Here is a 27,956-nt window from a genome sequence, read left to right as displayed (position 1 = left end):
CATAATTTAGAGTAATATCTTGTTAATAAACTCATATGGTCAATTGGATATCCAAACCATAAACATTGATTCTTCAAATTTGAAAGTATTAATTACAACTTAATTTATATTCCTTCCACTTCCTTGTTTCCGTTGGTAGAAATTGTAAATTTTTTATTAAGAAAAAGGAAAAAAACTGCCTAAAAGTTACACGAATCATCCGCAATAATGTATTATGTCCAAAATCCGAATTCCAAAGCCATTCTTTGCTGCCACGTAAATGCAAAGAAACAACAACTAAACAATTGGAATGAAGAAAGTCTCAAAGCTAATGTTAACCTAACCGAATCTCAATGAATAACTAGATCGTGCTTTGATCCCAATCGAACTTCGTGTCTTCGAAGCCATATTCTGAATTTTGAAGTCTGTTTCGACCCAATCTGCTTAGCAGAGCAAGTCCTGGAGAGGGAAAACAACAGTATTTTAACAAATAAATAAGGTTGGTTCATGAAATTCTATTACTCGAAATATCTGAGATTCCCATACTTGTGGGTAATAAGTATGGGAAGATTTGGCAATACCTTCAATCATTCTGAAAAGAGACGACCACCACCCATCGGTAGAGATTTGATGTCCCATCAAACTTTCTTCAATTTCAGTATTGTGCTTTCCTCCTAGAACTCCCCGTAGCATTATTACGGCGTCCTGGGTCTTCTTAAGGATACTGTTCTCATCTTGTACCTCCAAGCTTTGAAGATCATTATGTGAAGATCCAAGGCTGACAGCCAAAGCAAATTGAGCAGCTGCAGCCCACCGCGAGGAAGCCAGCCATTTTCTTTGTCCATTCAACTTAAAGTTCTCGTCAGTTCCTGACCTTTTCTCACCTTCGCCTCCCAGTACTAAGCCGCGTAAGTATTTAGCATTCGCAGCTCCAGTACTTTGAACCATCTTTGAAAAAGCGCTTTTTTCATTTGATAAAAGTTCTTCGGGAGTGTTATACTCCGAAACCTAAGATACCGCAGAATCAACAAACTTGAAATTAAAACAAAAATGCAATATAAAAGGAATCAATTTTGAAAGTTTAAGAAGTTTTAAACAAATTAACATACCCGACCAGAATCGAGTACAAGGATTTGATCGCAGTCTATGATGGTATTTAATCTGTGTGCAATAATGAGCATTGTACAAGATTTAAACTCTTCCCTTATTGTTTTCTGAATCAAAGCATCAGTTCTAACATCAACAGCCGCTGTTGCTTCATCAAGAACTAGAATCTTTGATCTCCGAAGAAGTGCCCGAGCAAGACTCAAAAGTTGCCTTTGTCCAACGCTAAAATTCTCCCCGGCCTCAGAAACCTAGCAACCAAACAAGTTACACGATTTAGTTTTGTTGCTTATCTTTGTGGGAGGGGGATGTCGACTGAATTTTTTACTACTAGTCGATGCATGTAAAACGATTGTTTGGCCTATAAGGGATGATGATTTGCAACGACTCAGTAAGTTTTACGATTTTCGACACTTTCTTTTGATTCTATTTTGAAGTCACACAGCAAGGAACCTTATTATGAGGAATCTTTTGGGAACACTATGGATAATCGAGACATCACAATTTTACCGTTCCATCCGACGTTTTAGACCAAAAGTTTTTTGAGTACTGATATTGACCTTAGGTTCGTATTTTAATAGAAAACTGTAGACTTGGGCAATCAAATTGCAAACAGATGTAAGAGGATTTCACTTAGTTCATTCCATCACATAACACATGCATATAACACGAAGCTCATCATGATATACCTCCGCATCCAGGCCAAAGGAATTCCTCCTTATGGCATCCTTCAAATGTGCCCTCTCAAGAGCTTCCCAAAGATCAGCATCATTGTGTTCGTTGAATGGATCTAGATTAAACCTGACCGTTCCTAGACAAACGAAAAAGAGAATGAAAATAATAATAACCAACTCATACCTATCTTTCCAAGAGTTCCCATATATATATATAAAAAAACTTATAATATGGGCAGTTTATTTAATTTAGAACCTTGACATGTATCTATAACTTTCTTTTTTTGTGTGTGAGCGCGTGTGAGATGGGGGAGGGTGGCAAAAACTTATACATAAACTGAGTAATTTTAATTCTTGTCCATTTGAATAAAAATAAAAATAAAAATAAGAAAATGTTGGATGCAGTTTGATTAACTAAGTAGTAAATGATATCAGCTATAATATATTATTGACAAAGGCAGCTAACATAGATTGTGTACCTGAAAATAGAACAGGTGCTTGTGGTATGATCCCTAGAACTCTCCTCAAGTCCAACAGCCCAAACTTTGCAACATCGAAACCATCTATCAATATTTTTCCCGCTTCAAGTTCAACAATACGAAATAAAGCATTTAGCATGCTTGACTTTCCTGCACCCGTTCTTCCTACAATGCCAACCTTGTCACTTGGAAAAACTGTGAAAGATAGTCCATGCAAAACTGGAGGGAGCTCAGGTCTATAACGTAAGACAACATCCTCAAATTTTAGGAGTCCAGAAGAAGGCCATCCAGGAGGAGGGCGGTTGCTTTCAATAATTGGTGGAGCTTCTGAAGGTAAATCTATGTAGGTCCCAACACGCTCTACGGAATTTAAACTATTCTCAGCCATACTGGCAATCCTTAGAACGCCTGTTAACAAAGTTGTAATGTTTAAAGCATAACTAAGAAGAAGACCCATGGTGGATGCAAAAGCCTTCTGGTTTTCTGCCCTGCCATTTTGCATCACGGCAAAAGTTGCTGTAAACCATATCATAAGGCCACCAACTGCTTCCAGACGGATTGAAAGCCATCGATTTCCACTCATGTTTACAAGTGTAAATCTAATGTTATTATCCATTGCTTTTCCATTAATATCAGCCATTCTATCATAAGCTTTGTACGCACGAATAGTGGAAAGACCATTTAGAGCTTCTCCAAATTGTGCATAAACAGGAGATCTACTGATGGAGTCTAGCCTCTTTATTTCCCTTGCCATGCTCTACAACAAATTCAAAGGATAAAAAATAAAAAAATATCAGCTTATTGTGTACCCTTTGTTCAATGCTTGAAATTGTTAAGATTTTCACAAGATAATCCCTCAAGCAAAAAAATCACAACAATAACATAATGCTTTTGAAAGTTTGACCATTAATGGGTTGTAGGTGGATGTATATATTCCATTGAATAGGAAACAAAGTTTTTCAATGAAATAATGAAATGAGACAAAGTAAAAAGACAAGACAGAGAAAAGTTCCAACCAATGAGCATAAGAACTAATCAGAAAACAATGGCATTTCAGATTAAACATAAAACTTGAATAGAAAATCTTGCAAAAGACTTGGAAGGGCAAGATAGTTTCATTTATTTAAGTTCTTGTGTTAGTTCTTGATTATCGGTAGTTAGGACTTGTTTATCAGCTCAGCCGGCTGTAGTATTGATTTACCGGTTTCTGTTCTGCATTGTCCATAAAAATAGCAGCTCTTCGTATCTTTTGGCCATGAAATAAAGACTTCGAGATATTACTTCTCTTGAGAGTGCACCACATTTGTTGTACTTTATAAAGAATTATACGAAACGTAATCATGAACTCTTTTGCTATTTTTCTTGCACAATGCTTATAAGATATAGCTTTTACTAAACATATAAAAGCATAGCCCACCAACTGAACAAGCCAGTCCTATATGATCCTAATTTTGAATTAAAAGATAGGCTTTTAATTGGGAGGGTAGAACTTGGCTGCTAACTCAAAATCGAAAGGAGAGAAGTTGAATTTTAAAATTAAGTCAACAAAGTTGGATGTATACTTGGATAACTAAACAATGATTTAAGCTACTATTTATCCAAAAGTAACCATAAAAGATACATTTCGAATTACCTGGTAGTATAAATAGGCTGCTTGAAACAATAACAGAAGTGGAAGGATTGCCCACAACGATAACATGCTCACGACTCCTATCAAGACAAAGGTTGAAAGAAGCTGCGAAATTTGCGCTATGAACATGTTGACAAAAGGGGCAACATTCCTATCAATGTCTCCAAGATCTTTGGCAAACCGATTGATTATTCTCCCAAGAGGATTGGTGTTGAAGAACAACATTGGAGCTCTTAGAATAGAAGAAAGCATTTGGTCATGTAACCTTTTCGCAGCATATATGCTTGACACAATCAGCCAATAAGAATTTACCAGCGTCACAAATACCTGACATAAAAAAAAAATTAGGCAAAAACCATGTTCCTTTTAGGCTAAAGCCAAAACCAACCATGTGTTGGTAAGGACAGTTTATCATATACATCAAAGAAAAAAAGCAATAGTCAATGCTCATCCTCAATCAAGAAGAAGAAAGAGATTAACATGCACAAATTATTAGTGGGTACCTGAGCCAATGATAAGCTTGCATATATCGTGTTGTAGGACAAAGTTTCACTTGCTACCAGATTGCTTTGGTCGGTCCAATTGCTTAGCCATAAGCTACTAGAAACTCGAAGAGTTTCTGATAAAACATAGCTCAGGAGGAGGATAAGAACAACCCATAGGCCTCCTAACGCATTCTTGTATCTGAAAGAAATTAAAAGAAAATAGATGGGTGATGAAAAAATAGCGGGAAAATCTCTTTTTTGGAAAATGGACGTCTTGTCCCTTAGTTCTTTTGACTTAAATTAAAAGAAAATGTTTGCCCGTTGATCATTTTAAACTTTTGGTGAATATACATAGTTCTTTCTTAGTCTAAAAAGAAAAACTAAAAAAATAAAATAAACCTCCATCTTTACTAATAGTTTAGATTGGGTGATGGAAACCCTTTTTTGGGAAAATGGACGTCTTGTCCCTTAGTTGTTTCAGTTAGTTGGAGTCTATTAATGAATTTTTTGCCTTGTTCGGGATTTCTAATTTTTTCTAGCCATCACATCAGTAATGAATAATTATCCAATTGCGGAAAGATGTTTGGCAGAAGTGAATCTCTTTTCAGAGATTTCCATCGTTGTTTTTTCTTCAATGGATTTGCACTCTTCGGTCGTGGCTGCATTATGAGCTAGCCATGGTGTAGAGAAGACATATATCCACCGATAATGTTGTCTTTGTTGGTTAATAGTCCCCTTCCGTACAGAAGATCTTACAAAAAATATTCTAACAATGATGTTCAAAGGGCGTACACTCTCTCTTGCCAAGATTTATGAATTGAAAAAGAAAAATACAAATATATAATACACAACTGGATAATGGGTCAAGAATTCTTACCTCGATAAAACTTTCCAGCTAACCACACCCGTTTCTCTTTCTTCTTGCTTGATAAGAACAGATTTGTTTTCTTTACGCTTCTTTGAAGAACTTGCATCCTTTGCATGATCATTTTCCATCCCATTAGCAGGAAGTTCTGTTGATTTTTTAGCATCACTGGTTTCACCATCTTCCTTTTCCTCGGTATTTTCTTCCAGTTTACCTGCACTTTCCATTAGTCTTTGAAACAACTTTCCATTTTCACAAAGTTCCTCATATGTTCCTTCCTCCTTCACTACACCTTCATGAACGAGGATAATTCTGTCAACTTGTGAGAGAAAATGCAATTGGTTGGTCACAAGAACTCTCGTTTTCCCCCTTAATTCTCCCCTAATGCAATTTTCAAAAACCTGCCAATGGTTGGATGATCGGATTAGCATGGTACAAGAAAATTCAAACGAGCCACTACAGTCAAAACTCTATTTTAAGTAAATGATAGTGAAGAGAATACTGAAGGCAGATCACAAATTCAAGAACCGAGCCCAATTCTAACCCTTTTAAACGGGGGAAAACATGACAGAAAAGCATCCCTAGGCTGCTAGCATAACAATGATTACTTTATAAACAGCAACTAACAGTATGAAGTTATTATAGGTCAACCCCACAGCAAAATCTCCGTGCATTACAACCGGAGGTGGGGGTGAAATTGCTAAATCACTTTTCAAATAAATAAATCGTCAGAGCAAACTTAAATGCAAAATAAAACTCAATTCAGCATGAACTAGACTTAAGTAAGTTAACTGAGAGAGAAAAAGCAGATGTCAACTTATCCTATATTTTGTAGGTAATAAATCAGCCGAACTTTAATCTAAAATTACGTAAAAAATTCATAAATTTACAACACACGGGAGACTACACACTTACATGTACAAATATTTAGTACAAAACCAGAATCAAGGCGATTAGTATTCTAGGGGTACATATACCTCTCTAGCAACGTGAGCATCAAGAGCACTCAGGGGATCATCAAAAATGTACACATCTGAATTAGAGTACACTGCCCTGGCTAAGGAAACTCTTTGCTTTTGACCACCACTAATGTTCACTCCTCTCTCTCCAATTTCAGTAAGATCACCGCCCTAATAGAAAACAAAAGAAAGAAGCTCAATGCTGAATTTATTATCATCAAGAACCCACGTTGATATAAAGCTATACTAAAAGACTTACAGGCAATAGTTCGAGGTCGTGTCGCAAAGCAGTTATATCTATTGCTTTCTCATATCTCGCAGGTCCGAAACTAGAGCCAAATAAGATATTATCGCGCACCTACAAATAAAATTTGAGTTCCATGAATATAACACGTTGATAACAAATTGTATAAAGTTCTTCAATAAATAGTTTTAAATAATAACAATCGTAGTTTAAGAGAAGTTACATGTTAAAACTGGTAACCCAATCTCATAGGACTTGGAAATAACTATCAACTATGCATATGATCTGAGAAAAAAACAATAAATGCTCATCTCTAATCTTTTGCAAGTTATTCCAACTCACCGTTGCATTAAAAATCCAAGCAACTTGTGGAACATAAGCAACAGTTCCACGAATAATAACACTAGTATCTGCTGCCATGGCCGGAATCTCTCCAAGCATGGCTGATACTAGGGATGTCTTTCCCTCTCCTGTACTTCCAACCACTGCGACTAAGCTACCAACTGGTACATCCAAATTGATGTTGGACAAAGTAGGTTTCTCAGCCTGGTTATAAAGTAATAAATGACCAAATGAAAAGTTAAACCATTGAAAAACAACATAAATAACAAAGAGCTGTTGATGTTGGTAAGGAGAGAAGATAACTGCATTACAATATATGCAAAAAGCAATGACTAAAGAAAACACATCGAGAAACAGAGAAAATGGACATTTTGCCTCCTTGAGACAAAGATATATGGTGATCGAACTGCTGATAGATCAGTTTGAATATGTAAGCAGTTGTGAACTGATGCATGAATTAAATATACAGCACTCACAGCACTAGATACTTTAGTACAAAGAATTAATACATTCCCCTTCTTTTTCTACAGTTAACAGTTGTTCTTGTATATATAATCGTTAGAATTGAAATTTTCCTTGTAACAAAACGTGACAACTCAATATTTTACTGCTACCGAAACCAATGACAGCAACAAGAACTAAAAATATTAATATTCTAATAAATTATTTTATAGTAAACTTAATGTAACTAATCCTCATTAAAAATGGATAAAGTAAAAAGAAAATTACATGTTAGTTATTTTTGTGTCTTTATCATATCAAGTAATATACAGATTTAAGACGCTCTGTTCTCCCTCCCCTCATTATTACATACCAAGCGCCAACCACCCAGTAAAGGAATTAATGAGTACAAGAAGCTGTGGGTGCTTTCTGTGGTGAAAGAAAGTCAAAATCTAGAGCCTATCTTTTTAAATGAGAGTAAAGAGCTTGGGAGGAAACCTATGGTGAGTGGCATTTCAATAGGGTAGCCCGAGGAATGCTAAGCACTCTCTCAGAAAAATCATTTCCACTGTGGCTCTTCAAAGTTCCAAGGAAGGAAAACAAGGCTTTAGAGTTGAGTAATTTTGTGGAGTTGTGGTGAAAGGAATGTATTAAACCACCAATTCATCCAAAAGCTTAAGCTGGTGGTTGAAGGCAAATTTAATTATATATCACCAACACTCCCCCTCACTTGTGGGCTTGAAATATTTGAAAGGCCCAACAAGTGGAAATTGATTTTAATTGGGGAGGAAACGACAATGCAGGGGCTTGAACACAGGACCTCCCTGGACCACCTGCTCTGATATCATATTAAACCACCAATTCATCCAAAAGCTTAAGCTGGTGGTTGAAGGCAAATTTAATTATATATCACCAACATAATATAAAAAAAAAAAAAAATCAATCTTAAAGAAAATCTCTTATCATTGGCCTCCTGTGAGGACTTCAATACACATTTTGTAAATATTCTTTCTACACCACAAAAAGGAATCACAAGCTCTACAAGAACAATGAAGCAAAATAACCAAATATTTTTCTATGCCTGTCCAAATAGATAAATCAAAATACGGAAAAACAAAATCTTTACTGAAGAGAGAAGGCACCTTAGAATCCCAAGAAAAATATCCATTCTCGATTGAGATGGCTGGAAGTTGTGGATTTAGAGGTGGATTTGGATGCAGAATTTTCTCTTCAGCCAAAAGTAACTCCTCCATACGCTTTAAGGATACCTTGGCATTTACCACCTGTCAATCAATAGCTTCTTAAGCAACATAATAGAAATAACCATAAAATCATAAGTAATATGCCATTTGCATAACCTTGCAGTTACTGATCTCATTACAGAAGTTAGAAATTGACAAGAAGATAGTTCTTCTCTAACTGAATTAAAAATAGAACATACTAAACAGAACCTGCAGACAAAGGTATGCTTGAGTTCCAAATGAAAATAATCTGAAAGCTAAAACATTCATTTTAAGACAACACGAGAACATGTCCTCTGCTCCCTTAACTTTTGAATAACCAGGAGAAAAAACAAAAGATATTAACAAAAGATCTAAACATGATTGTCAACTGTTCGCTAGAAGAATGGATAATCATCAGCTCTAAAACGAGCTATTTATAAGTGTTAATAGCTGTTTGCCTACTAAATTTGAAAGTAACGAGCGAAACTTATAAACAAATAAAAGCAGCATTTAGGTAATAAACACGTAGGCAAACATCCTTAGCTCATAGGGATTGATACTTTTTCTTTTGTTATTTACCGCTTCTATGTTCTTTTTGGGATTTTCCCTAAATAATCTCATAACAGCTTCCCTGAATCCTCCTCTCTGTTGAAAGGAATTCATATTCCCGAAATTGTTCTTTTTTCCTACGTTTTCAGTCATTGTTAGCAGAAATTTTGAAACAAGTATCTTGAAGTTATCGCTCAAGTTTAGGAGACATAGTCATGGCCTCAGTCAAATATCAATGTAGGTACTCTCTTTTTTATTGTTCAATCTCAACCTAGAAATACAGCGGGATAGTTACTGGTGTTCCCTGTCAGCCTAATCGTTTCTTAATTGCACCTACAAACCTCCTCTGTACCCTTGCTAATCAACTCGCTGTCCTCATCTACAAGTTCGATACTGCTCATATAAAAGCCGTCTGTAGTTTGTGGGAAAAACCCTTTCATCAACGCTTCAACATGCATATCAGCATCAGTTGTCTGTCAATTCCCCAGTAATTGAATTGAAAATGCACCATGCTAGCACACCGGCCTCAAATATTAAGGTAACTAATTTCACTTTGCAATCCTCCAGGCTACACATATAAGGCAATATTCAGACAATCTAGAAATATTTCCATATCATATCTAATCTTCCTCCAAAGGTAGGTAATCATTTTTCCCCCCTCTCGCTGGATGTTGCCATCTGAAATCCACCAACCCTGCTCCAAAGTCCAAATTAGTCATTCAGTTCAGTATCCTCCTCTAATCCATCAGGAGCAGCATCCCAGTTCCTATTTTCTTGATACGGATAGCATATTGCAGTTTTAACACGTCAATTCCATTACCAGTTATGTGATTTGGATGTCCTCATCAATCATGTCCAATCTTGAATCCAATATAGTTCAGTTTTCTTGCAAAAATCCGCTCTGAATCTCATTTGATATGATGGACGGTAGCACGCCACAATTTATTTTGCGGCAAGTGGATGTAGGCAGAGGAGTTTACTTCGTTTACTAACACAGCTTCTTACCCGCCACCCCCACAAAAAGAGGGAGAGAAGAAGAAAAGAAACAAACTAAATAACAAAAAGAGAAAGAGAAACGTGATAGTTAAATGCATAACATAAAACTCAATTGTGAACAGCTAAATGACAAGCTAATATCCAAGCCAAGAATGGTTAAGAGGCTAAAAATTGAAAAGCAAATAAGAGATAGAACCTGAGTTATTATATTAGGAAGCAGGAATAGAGGAAACCGCAACACTGCAAAGAGAGAAAGTGACGTAAAAGCCCTAGATGGAGTCAAATCTCCCCCAAGAACCGTGAACAATCCAAAAGCAGCCACAGTAACCAAAACAGGGATGCTATTCAATATAAAACCATTAAGCTGCAAAATGAATAATGAAATCATTAAAATATAGATGTGACGAATGGAGCAAAAAGTTCACTTGATTTTTACAATTGATAATTCATTGCATTCTTAAATTATCTATCCACCTATAGCAGACAATTTACCCTTCACCCCTACAGAATGAAACTCTTAAAAATAAAAGAATTTCCTTGTTTTTTTTCCTGAAAAGCAAACAAAGCTAATCATTGATATTGCAAACAATGAAGTCAATGCAATTGATAATCAAAATCAGTTTGGGTCTTTGATGGTTCGTTTAGCGCCAATGTGCGCCAGTTACTGAGGGGGCCTTATTTATCAAAAAAACCTTTTCTAATTTGGGCTAATTTGATAAAAGCGGTTCTAGCGGAGATTTGGTTTGAACGTAACCAACGCATCTTCCATGATAAAAAAAGGAATTGGGTTGACATCGTAGAGATTTCTAAAAGAAATGCAGCAACTTGGTGTTCTCCAAATGCAGAAGTCAAAGATTACTCCATTCAAGACATCTGCCTCAATTGGACCACGTTCATCAGATGAGTTACAAAGTAACGTTTCCCTCGATTGCCAGTTCATAAATAGTGCTTTTGTAGTTTGGACGGGCTTTATATGTACTTCTGTCGTTTTGTTTTTCCTTTCCGCCTTGCTTTAGTCTACCATAGGTAGCTTTCGTGGTTATTTTGGTGGTTACTTTGGTCTTTTCATGACCTTAGTATTGTTCTTGAATTTTGGTCTTTTCTTTGTATTTTGGATATGATGAGGGTGCTATGGGGGTGTCAACCTAGTTGAGATGTCCAGGTGCACCTACTGATCTTTTCTCTCTTTCTCTCCCTTTTTTCTTGGCTTCCCTATTATTCTCATTGTATAGATCTCTTGTACATTGAGTTTATTAATAATAAAGAAGCTTGTCTCCTTTAAAAAAAAAATGCAATTGATAATCAAAGTTCTTGTCCATTACAGCCTATCCTAAGCTTTTAGCATCTCTGTTAGAGAAGGATTAAGTCAACGCCAATGTTTTGGAGGAAAGATGTGTTCTGGAACAATTTCCTTCACTGGCAACTAGAAGGTCAAGTTCTATCTCTTCAAATTCTCATCCTTAAGTTTTTTTCAGATCTTATATCTCATTTCCGAATTCAAAGGTGAGATTGATTAAGGAAGTAGTTCCTATTGTTTTTTCGTCAAAAACTCCCAAGACTCATGAAGTGATGAGGATTCAGTAGCAAATTTAAGTGTTGACGGTCAAAACACGTTGGTTAAAAGGCCTTGTATTTTATTTTTATGTATAATCCAAAAGCTTAAGTTGATGGGTGACGACAAATTTAATTTGATATCATCTAATAGAAATATATTAATATTTTTTCCCAAATTCAAGTATTCCATTAGAAGGTCAAGTGGCATACTTAACTATGCATTTTTGTCTCTTTCATAGGTAATGAAGTGAACAGAACATAACATTTAGAAATAAATAAACATACCGCACCAAGAAGTGCCGCCTTACGAAACCATGACAACTCATCATCTCGAATACTTTGTACTTTTGACTGAAAACTACTCTCCCATGCATAACATCTGATCCATTTCCAATAATCAATAAAATTCAGCAAGTTTTAAACCATAAAAACTTCAGTATTTTGTTACTATATTGCATACTTCACTGTGTCCATTGCAGCTAAGATCTCATTCATGAGACCAATTCTCTTATCTGTACGTTGTAATCCCTCTTTAGATTGTTTCTGCAATCTGCTGATAACGAGTGTCTGCAACCACAAAATACAATAGCATAAAGATTAGATGCCATGTTGAAAGATAAAAATAATAACTAATGGGTACAACATGATGAAAAACCTACTTCCTCTTAAGATGTCAATGGATGCATGAAGAAACCAGATCATAAGTGCAGAAATAAATCCATGCAAAACTAAGAAGCGTATGTATCAATTACACTACGGAGATACGATAAACCAGCTACCAATGACAGAAGACAAACGAGGAAGGTTGATCAAACTATGTGGATGCCTCCTCTCAGTTACATAAATTTAATGGTAATTTTCATATAATGATTTTTTTAAGGAGGAAACAAGTCTGAATATTATTAATGTTTAAATAAAGAGAGACAAAAGCTCATATTTCAATGATAGAAAGAGAAGAGAAAATGCTAAAGTAAATTTAATAGAAATTTTACAGCAATAAAATAATAACAAATTAAAAGGAATTAATATTTATTACATTGAACGAGGAGTACACAACAAAAATGCAAGATGATTTAGTTTCTAAGAAGTAACACTGTTTCTGTGAAACCAAAAAGTTCAAATGAACAATTAAAATTTCAGGAGGTGTTTGGCTCACTAACATAAGTTGGATCGAGTTGGTAAAATATACCCCACCAACTTTAAATGTCGGTAGAGTTGAGTTGATGAAATATCTCTTAGAATTTGTATCTATGGAAAACTTACCATAAATATTTCTTTTCCTTTTCTTCTTTGCTCTTTACATCCTATTTAAGTTCCCTCATTTGTACCATTGTAATTATCAGGAAAATAATAAAACTAAAAACATCGTGGTTTTTCTCCCGGTTCTCGGATTTTCACGTAAGCCTTGGTTTCGTGTTTATTGCTTTCAATATGGTATCAGAGTCCACTAAACCCAAACGGGTATTCGATACAAGATAGGTGAACCCAAAAGAGGCACCATCTTGAGAGGGCATATTGGAGAAGTTGAAAGTCTCACCTTGGAAAAACCAAGGGGACTCATACTCCATATAAGATAGGTGAGCTACTCTACTCATTGCCAATTGGTTTTGAGATGAAACTCCATACTATCAAATTTAACAATTTAGGAAAACAACCACGAAACCCTAGAAAAAAATTTAGGAAACACCCTGACCAAAACAAATGTTACCGCCGCCGCCACCACATCTCTGGCAACCAACCTCAACGAAGACCACCTCTCTAACTATTAACTTTAGCGACAACCACATTTTACGGCCAACTTCGACGATCACCTTGGGCAACTAACTCCAACTACCGACCTTGTTCATCTCCAACGACTAATTATATCAACCAATAATATACTTAAAATAAAAATATTGGCGAAAGCATTAAATTATAAATTTGAAATTACTAGTTTATAGTGTTTAATAGTCGTCTTTTATGGTAATTTGATATTACGAGATTGTCTAAGGATAATTGGGTCATTCTCATAGACCTACTTGTCACAAACATATAGAAAGTCGATGGTTGCTTAACAACACAACCATCTAAGAAGAGGTATTGTTTTTGTTTACTTAGTACGACTAACCAACTAAACTATTTTAATGAACAATATTTTTTGTATGTATGAAATTCACTCATTGTTGATCGTGATTATATATATATATATATATATATATATATATATTCTATTATATTTTTATTTAATTGAATTCACATATCAAATGAGTATTAGAAATGTGGAAAAGTATGCATGGAGTTGATCGGTGGACCAAAAAGTTGGAGCAAAAACAAAACAAAAGTCAAAAAAATAAAATAGAGATTTGTTTTCTCTTTGGTTTTCCATTTCATTTCATATTCATTCAAGAAATGTAGTGGGTTACTTGTTGTATATTACCCAAAAAAATAAGGAAAGAGAGAAAAAAATAAAACTTCAAAAAATAAAAGAAAACAATTGCAGTCCATGTTTTATTCAAACAAAAATGGGTAGAACTATTGAATAGAAAGAGTTTTAAAACAAAAATAGTCATCATAAAAGTAGATTATTTAGAGTTCAAAAAATTGCACCAGATACCCTTGACATATGGTTCAACTCTGCACCCTAAACATTGGCATATGAACTTCATAGACATACGAATTTCAGGCATCATATCTCTCAACTCAGCGCCCCAAACAACCCCTAATAGTGAGACATGATTTTAAATTGAGAAAAATGGTTTCTTTGAGCATGATTTTGAAGGCTCAGGGGGTAGATGGTAGAAACCAAGGAAAAATGAATGTCAACTAGATACATTTTGTGGAAGTAGAAAAGGTGACAAATAAGATAAGAGAGGCCCAGTCAGTAATTTCTCGCAGCCTTCCTTTCACTTGACACCAGATTACGTAATTTTAAAAAAAAATGCATAATCACTTAAATCTACAGCTATTTAGCAATAGGACATAAATAGTTCAAAAGAGTTCAAACAAAAAATACATACAAATCCATTGGTTGTGTATCAGACACAACATAAGAAAAAGAAACCCTAATTAAAATCAAAGAAGTACTTTGTTAGAAACACCGTCAAGCATTGAGATCATTAATGATTCAAAGTGTGGTGTAAATACAAGGAAACATGAAGGTAGAAACCAAATTTAAAGTTTGATCTTCAATTCTTACGTTTGCTTTAGAAACTATTTCAGTGTTAAAAGCTGATAGATGCATACCTGTATGGGAAACAAAAGAACTAGAAGCAATGAACCAAAAAGTGCAGCGACTCCCAACTGCTGGTAAAGAAGAACCATTGCAACGGTAATGCGAAATGGAGCTGACCATAATGAATGAAGTGACTGGGTTGTCAACTGGTTACCAAGACCAAAGAAAAGGAAGAAGACAAAAAACTATGGTAAGTTTTAGCAAATTATTAGAAAGATTTTTTTTTCTTTTTTAGAATAGAAAGTCATTCGATAAGACATGCTTTTTGACAAGGACATACAAAGCTGAAGTAAATAAGCATGGAAAGAGAATACTGAGAAGTGAAAACTTGCAAATACGTAAACTAAGAAATAGAAATATATATGGGAAAAAAGAAAGAAACTAGAAAGTGCAACATCTGACCATTCAAATTTAAAAATCACATATCATATCTCCCTATATGATTTGTATAAGAACCTTTTCCTTTACATTCATAGGTGTCAGCCATCAGGGCTAGTTTTAACTTATGTGCACCTTGATTAATCCCACAAAACAACCCACCACTTGATGTTACAACATTTAGCCAACATGAATCTTCTAATCCCTTCATGATGCATATAGTCCTTATTCATTAGACCAACCCAAAATGGTTAAACAAACCTATAAATCAATTTTTGTGCCAATAATAATTTTTTCAAAAAATACTTGGAAGATTATCTGCGGTCTCTCTCAACCCAGATCTGAAAACCCCATTTAAAGTCGGAACAAAATAATTTAGTTTACATCGTGACACTTGTTTTCAAAACCAATGAAAGGAGAATAAATATAGATCATGATAGTAGCAACGAAAAATCTATGCAACAAAGAAAAGAAGACCGATATCTTCATTGGCATTCCTAAATCACCAATTGACCCAAAAACTTAAGTTGATGGTTGAAGGCAAATTTAATTATATCATCTAACACTCCTCCTGAACCAACTTGCTTTGATACCATCATAAATCACCAATTACCCAAAAGTTATGTTGATGGGTGAGGGCGAAATTAGGCAAAAGGAGAGATGAGCTCAAAGTGTAAGAGGGTTATACAAGAGCTGTTGAAAATTTGAAAATACTAGAAATCCGGAATCGCACTCGGACATCTCAACTATGTTGACACCCCCTTAGCGACCTCATCATTTCTAGATGAACAAAAGTAAAAAGGATAAAATAAAACTCAATACTAAGCCATGATAGTGAATCTTCACTAAACTTGAAGGCAAATTTAGTTATATCAACTAACATGCGTATTTACCCACATATAGTCATTACTTGATAATTTTAAAAGAGAGAACCAAAACCCAACATTCAGATTTTAAAAGAGAGAGAATCCTTTTTAAACTAGAGTCTAGAAATCTCCATCTAACCCTTCAAATTCTAACCCCAATAAGTGACCCCAATGGGATTCAATTCCATGATCACTTTGGTCGGGTCCAAGATCATACCAAATCCATGGCCATGGTTGTAGACATCATTGTTCATTAGCAATACTTTCTACAAATGATAAATTTCAAAAATCAATTTGCATAACCATGGGTAAGTGTTAAGTTACAATTAACCCAAAAGCTTAAGTTGATGAGCGAAGGAAAATTTTATATTATATCATCTAATACTAAGCCCAATAAAAATGTGTTTTATAGTCAAATATGAAATTTAAATGGGAGAAGTGCATAGAGAGAACAAAAACAGAAATTATAAAGAAATTAAAATGCATTGTATACATATATATCATAAAAGTGTATGAAAGTTCGAAAGTGCCTGAAGTGTCTCAGCATCAGTAGTCATTAAGTTTGTTATCTTTCCTGTTGTAAAAGTTTTGCGAGCCTCGTGGGTTAATCTCAGAGATTTGCGAAAAACAGCAGCAACCTAAAAATGAATATAAAGCATATCCGTATCAGGATAACCTTTCTTAGACACAGCTTTGTGCCCTTGGATAGGAACTAAATGAAGAATCTAAGCACATGAAACCAATATGGTAGACTAACTTATCATTATAGCAGTTAAATGAAAAGACCAACAGCCACAAAATACACATATATCACATTAATAATTATGATAATAAAAATATTGCACGTGTGGTCATGATTCTGAATAGCGCTTAAAAGCAAACAAAAAATGATCTTCAAAACTAAGAACACCCTCAGTAATTCTCTGAGGCATTACATTGAATTTTAACATAGAACTTATTTAAAGGTGGATCCAATCCTAGCTAAGTGGACAAAGGCACCATTGTCATCTCAAAAGTCTATGGTTCAATTTCTCATCCTTTTGTGTTCAACCTGGTGTTGAACACAAAAGGAGGGAGAAAACAAAATTTTAATTTGCTTCTGTAGTAATGGAAGAGGGAACATTTATACCAAGCTATAACCAAAACAGATTATAGCATCAAAAAGTTGTTCAAAAGTCAGCTACTTTCCCGGAATTTTGAAGAGCCTTTTTTGCCCGAAATTTTCTTTTCTCGACCCCGGCGTCTATTTTTGGCCAATTATCGTTGTTCATTTTGTTTTGTTATCTGTTTTCAGTTGACCGTACTAGGATTTGTTGAAGGTGTTTTAAGGTTGGGTTCTTTTTTTTTTTTTTGAAAAGAAAACAAGTCTTTTTGTTAATAAGTAAAATGAGACAAAGCTCAAAATACAAGAGGATTATACAAGAGCTTAAAAAATCCTAAGGATCAGTAGGTGCACCCGGACATTTCAACTAGGTTAACACCCCCTTAGCGTCCTCATCATATCCAAAATAGAACACCAAAAATCACTAATCCAAGGACAACAACCTAAGGATAACAACCTAAGGACAACTAATCCTAAGGATCAGTAGGTGCACCCGGACATTTCAACTAGGTTAACACCCCCTTAGCGTCCTCATCATATCCAAAATAGAACACCAAAAATCACTAATCCAAGGACAACAACCTGTAACATACGGTATTAGCGGTGGTGGTGCTCATGCTGTCCTAGTGAATTCTTGTGTTGCTTGGATGGGTGGCGAATCCTGATTGTATTATGTCAGTGTCATCCCTCGTTAATAAGTCTAGCTTCATTAGAGCGGCTGCCTATACTATTTCAATTCTCATGAACACTCCATGAGCGCAGTGGTGGAGGATTTGCAGCATTGGGTTCCCACAACTACTAATCCAAGGCCAACATAGAGCTTATTACAAGTAACAGTACCGAAAACATACTAAGACCAAGAACATTAGGGAGAAAGTTCATTGTTTCTTGTGTTATGTTCTCCGTTGCTTCATGTTTTTCACTATTGCACTCTGAGCTTTAGTCTCATTTCATTCTTTAGGCTGGTTTAAAAAGCTCCTTTCCGTGAAAAACTATTTGGTTCCTTTTCATCCAAGTAACCCGAAAAAGGCCCTCGTAAGGTATAAAGAAATAGATGGTGTTTAGTTGCCATTCAGCAAAAGATGCAGCTAGTTTTCCAACCATCTCCTTTTGGCATAAAACACGTTAGTTGAGGCCCAAAGAGGCGAAGGGCATCTTTTGCTGAAGTCTGCAAAATATTCTGAGTTTTTCTATGGAACACTCACCTTTTCTATCGAGCTTTCCAAATAATGTTACCATACGAGGCACTCAAACCCGGGAAAATCCTTCACCATGAAGAGTTTGGTTAAGGATATGGTAAAAAAGAGAGGGCAACATCTAGCAAGAGGGCTGTTTTTCAGCCAAAAATCATTCCAAAAGAAAACACAAGCTCCATTGCCCACTTTAGTAAGAGACCCTCTCAAAAAAAAATATGTGATGCTTGATAATATCCTTTCATTGACCTTTGGCATTGGAGGACAGGATTCAATTCCTCAGCCAAGGTGGCCATATTTTGCATCAATGAACCTTCTCCAAAGGGCTAACTTTTCAATTTGTTATCTCCATAGCCATTTAACTAGAAGGGAGGAGAATGCTCCCATTTTACCAAACTAAGGCCTCGTTTTTCGGTACTGGCTTTCCAAAGAAAGCTTATAAAAATTTTCTCAAGAGATCAATCAAATCACTTTCAAAGACATGGAGAAAAGAGATTATATTGCTTCAAATACTAAACGTTTGAGGATCAATTTTAAATACCAAACTATTATTTTGTTAAAGAAAGAACATAATAATGGTTCCGAGAAAAAAAAAAAGTTCAATCAGCTAAAATACCTCTCACTCAAAAAGTCAAACTTGCATTATTATAAAAGATAAAAAGAGATCATCATGGCAACATTTCAATTTTCACACTGGTGATTAACTGATAATCAAACATAAGAAATAAGACATAAGGTCAAAATTACCAAGGTTGATCTCAGTCGAAAACCAACACGCATCACATTCTGAAAATATTGTGCTTCACATAACACTCCAAAGATCTGTATCCAAAGTGAAAGCCCATTATATGTGTCCTACATGTCTAATCAAACTATGGCATGCAATGCAAGATGAGCCTACTAAAGTCATATATGACATGAGTAGAAAAACTACATGCTCTAACCTAGATCAAGCAAGAAACTTTAAAATGTATGAGCTAAGCTAGGTCTTTCATAGGAAAGACTGTTGCAAATTAAAAATGAACAAATAAAATGATAACACAGATATGAAATATCTAAAACTAACATTTATGGTCAATAATTATAATAAAATAATACAACCAAAATATTTTTTTCTTTTAATACAACAAATGTGGAAGTATGGGAATTTGAACCTCCCATTCTAAAGAGAAGGAATACATGTCATTGCCACTGAGTCATACATGTTAGCCAAAAATCTAAAATCTTTTTTTGGCATATTAACAAATTTATAATTTTATGAGAACTGTCAAAATAATAAGGTATACCATCTTTTGAAGTCATGGTGGTACATATTAATATCAAAGACTAACCTACTTATTGACATGCGTAGATTTAGCAAAATAAGACAAGAATTTGGATCATACCACGCCAACAAGTATTGAGAAAGCATAAATGTAACCAATTCGAGATGGCTCTCCACGCTGCATGGACTGCAAGTATTCAAAAGAAATACGTGAACAAATACTGGGATGAAATTAAACAGGAAAGCTTGTTTAACGATGTTCACAAAGTTAAACTTTCATGGCGATCTAAATTCTTAATCAATACCCTTCTTAACTGAATTATGTGCCAATGCCATGCACTAACCAAGATAACAAGCAAGTATTGAATATTGACTTCGGTAAAATGAAGTTCTTGGTTCCTAATAAGGACACTCATCTCTAGAGGAGAAAATTGGTTTGGTGGTAATGCATCATATTGTCTTGTGATGGAAGTCTTATTTTGATTGTAACAAGCATTTTGTTAGCAAGCTAAAACCCCTAGTACATTGTGAAGGCCTCGGTTTTTATGGGTTGGAATTATTATTTTGGCGATTTTCTTCAAAAGAAAATATGTGTATTATACTTTGATGCAAAGTGGCAAAAAACATCCTTGGTAAGTTGGTTTCCTTGTTTTGCTTCAACTTGAGTTCGACAACTGCTTAGGTTGCATTTTCTCTCTTTTGGTCAGTTTCTAGAGGCTGATGAAGAGATGGTGCTTCAACATCTATTGATTTTAGAAGAGGGTAAAAAATGCTTATTCGTCATGTTCTGTGTAGCTCAAACTACATAATATAGAAACAACATAAACTAATTCCTAAGGACTGTAAAGGCCCCAAACCATGTTATAATTATTTTCATGCAATCAATCAAATATAGCAGATTGTCCATTTTCATAATTCATTTTTTTATAGAAACCTAAACTCTTAGGTTTAGATCTTCATTTTGGTTCCTTATACTTTTAGGTTTGTTCAATTTTGGTTCCCAAATGCCATGTTCGCTTCATTTTGGTCACTGATTTTCAGATATCTGCTTTAGGCCGTAAAGTATCATTTTTTCACCTAATGTTCACTTCCTCAACACTCGCCTCCAACCAATGAGGACTGTTTTATTTTTGTTCGTGTGCTTGCATAAAATAGCCAAGCATCTCCAGACTGCCTTTATTTTAGATTCTTCATGTCTGGTGAAATGAAACTACAAAATTTTCATTTCTAGGAGGATAACTTGTCAACATTTCTTTCAACAGCCATTCCCACACAATGTCACAGAAAACAAGATGCTTATTTTCTTAAGTTAAAACTATTTAAGAAAGTCTCCGTCCATGTGGAACAGGCCTAATATGCCTTTAAAGATTCAATAAATCAGCATTCATACACAGTGCTACCAAAAACAATAAATCGTAAGAGATGTGAGTCCACAAGTTGGACTACCAAATATCAAATGTTCAACGGTGATGAAAAAACACGATGCACCAGCGAAAAAAGACTTCACCAACCTCAAGAAGTTTGTTCAAGATGACAGGTCCCACAAATTGGCCAACATCATTGCCAATCTGCAATTCTCACAACATGTTAGTCAAACACTCCGGCAACGGCTCCAAAAGAAACATGCTAGTCAAACAGAAGGACAAGGACAATGCAAAAATACAATACTTGAATTCAATTTTCCTGTGAACCTCTTTAATACTATCCTTTTCTTATGATGGAAAATATGCTCCCTTCAAATTAAGGATAAAAATATAGCGTGTTTTTGAGATAAGCCAGTAAACAATCAAATAACAATTGCTAAGGCTACTTGTCTCCGTTTCGAAAAAAAACAATGGCTAAGGCTAAAACATTGTTCTGACATTGGATGCATGTTTGATAATAAATGGATACATTTTTTTAACACACCCAAATATTCAAGATTTAAATCATATTACCTTCCATAAGCCACCCACCCAAAACCTATTGAATGGAAAAGAGAGAAGAGAAAATTAATTTTAGACAATGGAAATAATAAGCAGCAAAACCAGTACTATTCCTGTCATATGCTAAAAGGAAGTAGCACATATCCAATTCATTTATCAGCACTTCACATAATGATAAAATACACTTTTAGTAGAAATTTGATCATCATTCATTTTGCTTAAAAATAAATTACCGAGAAAGTAAGTTTGTGTCTTTTGTTTTTACCTCCTCTAATCCATTACATTTAAAAGCATTGATGCATATGTAAGTGAATGAAAATAACAGATCAAGTCCCTTTGCTACTCATGTCCTAATATTTCAGGAAAAGAAAACATTGTAAAGTTGTCATGTACAGGTGGAATCTTAGCCCTTTCCCTTTCCATTGCCCACAATGGTTATAAGTTCAGTAGTGGAATTAATGCGAATCATGATTGACTTAACTCAAAAAATATACTGAATTATGTTTGACCCAATACCCCACTAGTGCGAATCATCACTCCTGGAAGGAATCTTTCTTGTTAATAGAACAAAAAGAAATATATGGTCCTTATAGGCTTAAATTTGAAAATAAAAACCAAAAACCAAAAACCAAATGGTTATCAAAAGGATTAGTCATTTTGGTGAGTTCTTGGCTTCATAGTCAGTAATACCCCCGCCAACTTAATGGTTGCTCTTATGTTAAAGCTTGTGCAAGTCTTCTTCATGGCTTTTTGGAGATTGGTTTTTTGAAGCTTATGTTTGGCTGGTTTAGAGGTTATGCTTCAATATCACTTTTAAGCCTCTCACGCATTTCAGCTTTTTTCTCTTTTGAGGTTCAAGTTTTGCTCTCTGCTGGATGTCTATTTGGTTGAAAAGTCTTTTGCTTCATGTATTTTTGTTGTAAAGCTAAGCCTATTCATTTTTTGAAGACTTGATCTTTCTGTTATTGCATGGTATTTATCTTCTAATGCTCTTGTACTTTCAATTTTTTGTTAAGTTTCCTTCTGCTTCCTTTCTTGCACTTTGAGCATTAGACTCATTTCATTAATTCAATGAAAATTTTAACTTGCCCATAAGAACAAGAAACTTAAGACAAAACCCACTAAAATCTGGATATTAATGGATTAAAAACAATATTTGAAGCCCAATGAAGATTAGAAAAAGGGAGAAAAGCTGCCTCCAACAGTCTAATGGACTCAACATTCAAAGAAAAATTTTGGAGACAAAAACCATACTAAGGTCATGAAAAGATCAAAGTAACAACCAAAATAACTACAAAAGCTACCTATGGTAGACAAAAGTAAGGCTGAAAAAGTATGATAATATATTCAAAAACAGCCATGTTTAATCACTTGTTTAATTTATGCAACAGTTGAAAAAGGAAGCTCAAGAAAATTGTTGAGGATATTAAATATCACCTTTATATACTCATTGATTATTTATTGAAAAATGTGCATGCTATAATACAAGTGTTGATGTGTCAACGAAAACTAGAAAATTATTTTTAATAAAAAACTAAAACATAACAGCAGACTCCTAATAAATTGATAGTTTACCAAATATCATTAGAAAACTTCTATTACTATTTATCATTCGCCACTTGTGGTCTACTTACCTTCCTCCAATGCTGTTGTTCAATCCTCTAAGAAGCCACGGTTTGGATTTTTGAGATTCTTTCAACCAAACTTTCTGGAAGCTACAGAGAACAGTAAATAAGAACCAAAAAGAATGTGCAAGAAACGGAAGAAATTATGTTGAGAGAGACAGACGAACAGACTTATTGTATAATGCTTCAGTTCGATCCCACGAATCCAATTTCCAAACATCCTTCTCTGTGAGTGGCCTTTCATATCCTAGCTTGAGTAAGGAATTCATCCACGCAAAAGTAGTTTCTAGAATAAAGAAATCACAATTAGAAAGTCAACATAGATTTTAAATAACAAAACAAATAATTGGAAGAGCATCGTATTTATTCTTTAGCAAACTGATTGGGTTTCCATGCAAAATCGAGCAAAATTTAAATCTTGTTGAGATATGATGTGTCTGCTGATCCCCTTTTCATGATTACATAATCATACACACGTACTTATAGAAGTATATACATACTTGCATACACACACAAAAGAAGTATAGCCCCGGGAATATTTAACCATTTTCAATTTCGTGTCATACAGGTCTCTGAAGTTTTAAAGAGTCTAATAGCTCTTATGATTCCCAATTTTGTGTCCAGTAGATTCTCCCATGAGCTATTAGACACATTTTGGAAGGTTGAGGTTTACAAACAAGATTAGATTTTATGTCTAATAAGTCTATAAATTGTAAAAAAGAAAATGTCAGATAGGTTTGAACCCTATTAGACTTGCATTGAAATTTTGAGGTATTAGACACTTCAAAATTTCAGGAATGAGCTAGGTACAGGACTAAATTTTCAGAAACATCTTGGCAATTACACACTTTCTAAACTTCAATAACCAAAGAGACAGGCTGGGGATAAACTAATAATTTACCGTTTAAATGTTGAATTTTAAAGCAGTTGGAATCTTAACCATATCAACTTAACTAATTCATCAAATGCATAAAGGCTTTTTTAAAAAAATAGTTAACAATGCTTTCATATGACCTACCATATTTGTTAGGACTATTGGCAGACGGAGAGTTTATCTCCCCTTAGTATTTTATAAATGTAGTGTTCGCATGTAAAATTTCCCCCATTCCTAAGAAACTCTTTAGCTCTTGCCAGGCCAATACTTTATAACGTCCGTACACATTATTTACGTCATTGATAATGCAAAATAGTAATTTATCTCCACATCTCACGAAAAAAATGCCATGGGATTTTATGTAGACAGTACTTACTTGAAAAAAAATTTGCACCCCTCTCAGGGCATATTTGTTCCCCTTCAGGAAGTTCTTCATATTCAACATCAACAGATTCACTATTTAGAGGGGTATGGCCAGGATAAGGATCCAAGCTAGGCACATATGCCACCAAAAGAACGCCAAACAAAGCCTACATGAAGAAAAAAGTCTCATAAGAAAGCTCACAAGGTGGAACGAGAAATTTAAGAACATACATTTTTTTATGTTACAAATGAAGGTATTTTAAAATTATTTAGAAAATACACCCCTTCTATAATTTACTCTAATTCAAACTCCAACGGGTTACTTCTTTAAAGGTTTCAGTTTTCACTGAATTGATGAAAATATTTTGTTTTGATTCAAAATCAATATTCAGATTTATTTTTAAGAAATTAAACAATAAATAAATGAGACTGGCTTCTTTTTTAATATAATTAAAAGTACAAGAGAATTATACGATGAGCAAAGATTAAAAAAACCAAAAAATATCCGGAGGCGCACCTAAACATCTCAACTAGGTTGACACCTCCATAACGCCCTCACCATATCCAAAAACACGTCAAACAAGGAATAAGATTACATTGAGCTCCTAACTAAAACATATAATCCTCAAACAAGGCATTTTTTTCGGATGGAAACAATTTAAAACAATAGTTGTGTAGAAAAGAACTTCATTACAATGCAAGCTTGCATGGAGACGGAGCTTTCAAAGTTTTAACAGTCCAACACCAAAATATTGCTCACTTTGATTATATCCCCTATCAAAAAATTCACTGAACTTCTCATTGAGACCCTAATTCTTTTCCCCAACCATATATTGCAAAATAATGCAGATGTTGTATAACAGATGAGAAGCAGAAAGAAGCCAACCTGGACAAAGACTTCACTGATGTACCAATATAGGACATATCTGCAGGGACATAAGTAGAACCGTTAATCACTGGTTCAGTGTTATGTGCCTAAATGCAAGCTCAAGAAACTAGCTAACTTTTACACTTAAATTCCAAATCTGATCACTAGCTTGAGAAAATAATTTAACAATCACAAGATCGATAGATTATCACAAGCATAACGATGTCATCCAATCTGATATATGCTCTATGTTACTAAATTGAAAATTCCAAATCTGCTTGACGTATTTTACAATTATCTAAGCATTACATTCAGTTAATTTTCCTCCTAGAATCTTAATTTCTTTCATTTTCTTTACTTCTTTTTCTGTTACGACAGACAAAATAATATCTCAGCTCCACTTTCTAATACTTTCTGCATCTTCTGAGGTACAGTGTAATTTTAACTTTAACAGCAACTAATTATCCAAAGACAGAACAGCAGGAACAATGCAGTAAGATGGCATTCAGCTATCATAAATTATTATAATATTAAAATTAAACATATTCTTACAATAATTAAAAAATAAAAATACCTCTTATAAAAATCCTTAACGGAAAGAATAAGATTGAGCATTACACCATCTGCTACTAATATATAAACAACTCCAAACCTTACGATCCAACGAAATTCATAAACATAAACTTTAGTTTCTGCAACAAGCATTATAAGCATCGAGCACCAAGCAAGAGCCTGAATTATCAGGGCAACCACCTGAAACAAAAGGGCATAATGTTTAATATCAATGAACTCATTGATCTTTCACCCAATATGTACAAAGATAAACAACATTACGTCTTCTTAGCTAATGTATCAAAAACTTTGACAATATCTCAATCTTTCTTACCCTGAAATCTTATTTGGTTTTTAAAAGTGATAATATGTGGACCAAGGCACCAATCTTTCACTCCACACATCATATATATCTTATAACATCTCATATAATTTTTTAGGACCAAAACGACTTCAATTTTTTTTATTTTGACTAAATTGCAAAGGAAAAGATACAAAACAGTTTTTTACTTCCCACATGTAAACATGTTTCCAATTTGCATGCTCTAAATTCAGTAAAGAAACATCATCTAGAAAGAATTCTTAATGTCCAAAGAAAACTTTACCTCAAATGGAGGAAGTGCATCCTGCCCATCTAAATTCAAGACTGAAATTCCCCTAATCAATCTGAATAAAGGCTCAAATACACAGTACGCAGCTAATAAACACAGCATGTAGTTGTATATCTTCGACTTCAAGCAAAACCTCTGTGTTTTAAAATCGTTCTTGATCAACCATGTTCTATAGAGGCATAGACCTAGAATGATCAGGTGAGAAATAACAATAACCACAGAGTCAATGGCACATGGTGTGTAAGCGCCAAGAGCATTCTCCACTGCCTTCGTCCACACACCATCAGCGACTGGTCGACAATACCAAACAAATGGCTCAAAAGCCATTCTCGATCTACTTTTCACTTTCCTACTCCAACTCTGCGGCCACTGCTGTTTGCTTAACCTGCCGTAGTCAACCTTCCACTAGGACGAACCTAACACAGAAAATCTAGTCAGTCCTCAATTTTGCGTTCTAAGCAGAATAATATGCTTGTTGCAACGGAGGGCAGCGGTGTAACATATCTTCATAAACGCAACTTTTTTTCGTAAATGATCATTTATTGTCAAGATTTTCTGTACACAATCCAGTGGTCAAGTTGTCGACACGTGCTGAGAAAAACTATCAGCAGTTGGCTCCAATTGTGACACAGAACCAAACAGAAAAATTCCAAGAACTTTAAGAGAAGAACTAAAATTCTTATCAGTACAATGCATTTGTCCAAGCTCAGAATACCGTATTAATATAAGCACAGGTAGAATCCAGAAGACAAGAACATCGTGTTCAAAATATAAGAACATATACAATCAACAGTACATTTCTCCAAGTTTAGATTACCGTATTAATATAAGCACAGGTAATTCCAGAAGACAATAACATCAAGTTCAAAATATATTGAAACTTAGTCATCTCAGATACGTGGTATGCAGAACTATAAAAGAAACTAAAAGCGGAAGTTGATTACTCGATAGGCCAAATTTAACCAAACCAGAAGATATCCATAGAACAAACGAGCTGAAAATCAGCTTCCGATTAGCTTCTCGGTTCCTCCGACTGACCGCCGGAAAGAGAAGCAGAGGACAAAGAAACAGAAAAACGACAGTTTACCATAATACACAGCGAATCAACGGCCAAATCTACCGGACAGTAGAATAACAGTAGAGAAACGCACCAAAGACCGATTGAGAGGCCGAAGTCGAGAGATCCAGCTACAGAACAAGAATCATAGCGAGCAGCAGACTCCAGTGAGCCTCGTCATATTCCTTCTTATGAACACCACGAGAGAAAATAACTAATATCATTCAACGAGAATCCGTTCATCCGGTTTTCATGAATGGTGCGAAATCAATGACATCAAAATTACAAAACAAAAGTAAATTGTGATTTCTAATTTATACTCCTATAATGTAAGTATTGTCCGATGCATCGGAACTGGTGGATGGCTCAGTCGAGGTTCAGATATATATATACTTTTACACCCATTTCGTTGGTGAAATTGACAATCGGTCCGTCTTCATTTCCTTAATAAAAAAATATTTTTTTAAGAATTTCATTTTTGGTGAAAGGTTTAGAATCGATCGTAGTTATTTAGTTCTTTTGTTTTACATTTTTTTATATATT

General features: G+C 34.7%; 1 protein-coding gene across 2 annotated transcripts; it reads right to left on the bottom strand.

The window, feature by feature from the left end:
• Positions 1 to 36: 36 nt before the first annotated feature.
• LOC101211874 (ABC transporter C family member 2) lies at positions 37 to 27,777 on the bottom strand. 2 transcript variants are annotated; one of them, XM_011660005.2, is made up of 28 exons: positions 27,508 to 27,771; positions 26,351 to 26,772; positions 25,768 to 25,946; positions 25,212 to 25,251; positions 24,339 to 24,492; positions 23,260 to 23,374; positions 23,098 to 23,178; positions 21,476 to 21,500; positions 21,050 to 21,106; positions 19,660 to 19,725; positions 19,022 to 19,096; positions 16,510 to 16,617; positions 14,747 to 14,881; positions 11,985 to 12,091; positions 11,810 to 11,903; positions 10,167 to 10,334; positions 8,345 to 8,485; positions 6,762 to 6,965; positions 6,435 to 6,533; positions 6,194 to 6,346; positions 5,229 to 5,617; positions 4,370 to 4,550; positions 3,870 to 4,193; positions 2,237 to 2,993; positions 1,773 to 1,894; positions 1,089 to 1,334; positions 561 to 987; positions 37 to 438 (listed from the first exon to the last, which is right to left on the bottom strand). In XM_011660005.2, the coding sequence occupies exons 2-28, from the start codon at positions 26,681 to 26,683 to the stop codon at positions 341 to 343; spliced, it is 4,878 nt and encodes a 1,625-aa protein (XP_011658307.1). In that variant the 5' UTR covers positions 26,684 to 26,772; positions 27,508 to 27,771; the 3' UTR covers positions 37 to 340. The 2 variants fall into 2 exon arrangements, with proteins under 2 accessions (XP_011658307.1, XP_031744162.1); XM_031888302.1 differs by lacking the exons at positions 37 to 438; positions 561 to 987; positions 1,773 to 1,894 and having other exon boundaries at positions 1,218 to 1,334; positions 27,508 to 27,777.
• Between the last annotated feature and the right edge of the window lie 179 nt (positions 27,778 to 27,956).

This window comes from Cucumis sativus, chromosome 6, assembly GCF_000004075.3.
Source record: "Cucumis sativus cultivar 9930 chromosome 6, Cucumber_9930_V3, whole genome shotgun sequence".
Classification (NCBI taxonomy): Eukaryota; Viridiplantae; Streptophyta; class Magnoliopsida; order Cucurbitales; family Cucurbitaceae; genus Cucumis; species Cucumis sativus.
The sequence above is the reverse complement of the archived record's forward strand: the minus strand, read 5'-3'. Positions and strand labels throughout refer to the sequence as shown.

Coding starts and splice junctions, on each gene's coding strand:
- LOC101211874 (XM_011660005.2), bottom strand. CDS start 26,683: ATGGCTTTTGAGCCATTTGTTTGGTATTGTCGACCAGTCGCTGATGGT. Junction 23,375..24,338: donor GGGTGCAAATTTTTTTTCAA/GTAAGTACTGTC, acceptor TCTTTATTCTAG/AAACTACTTTTGCGTGGATG. Junction 19,726..21,049: donor TCTTGAACAAACTTCTTGAG/GTTGGTGAAGTC, acceptor GAATACTTGCAG/TCCATGCAGCGTGGAGAGCC.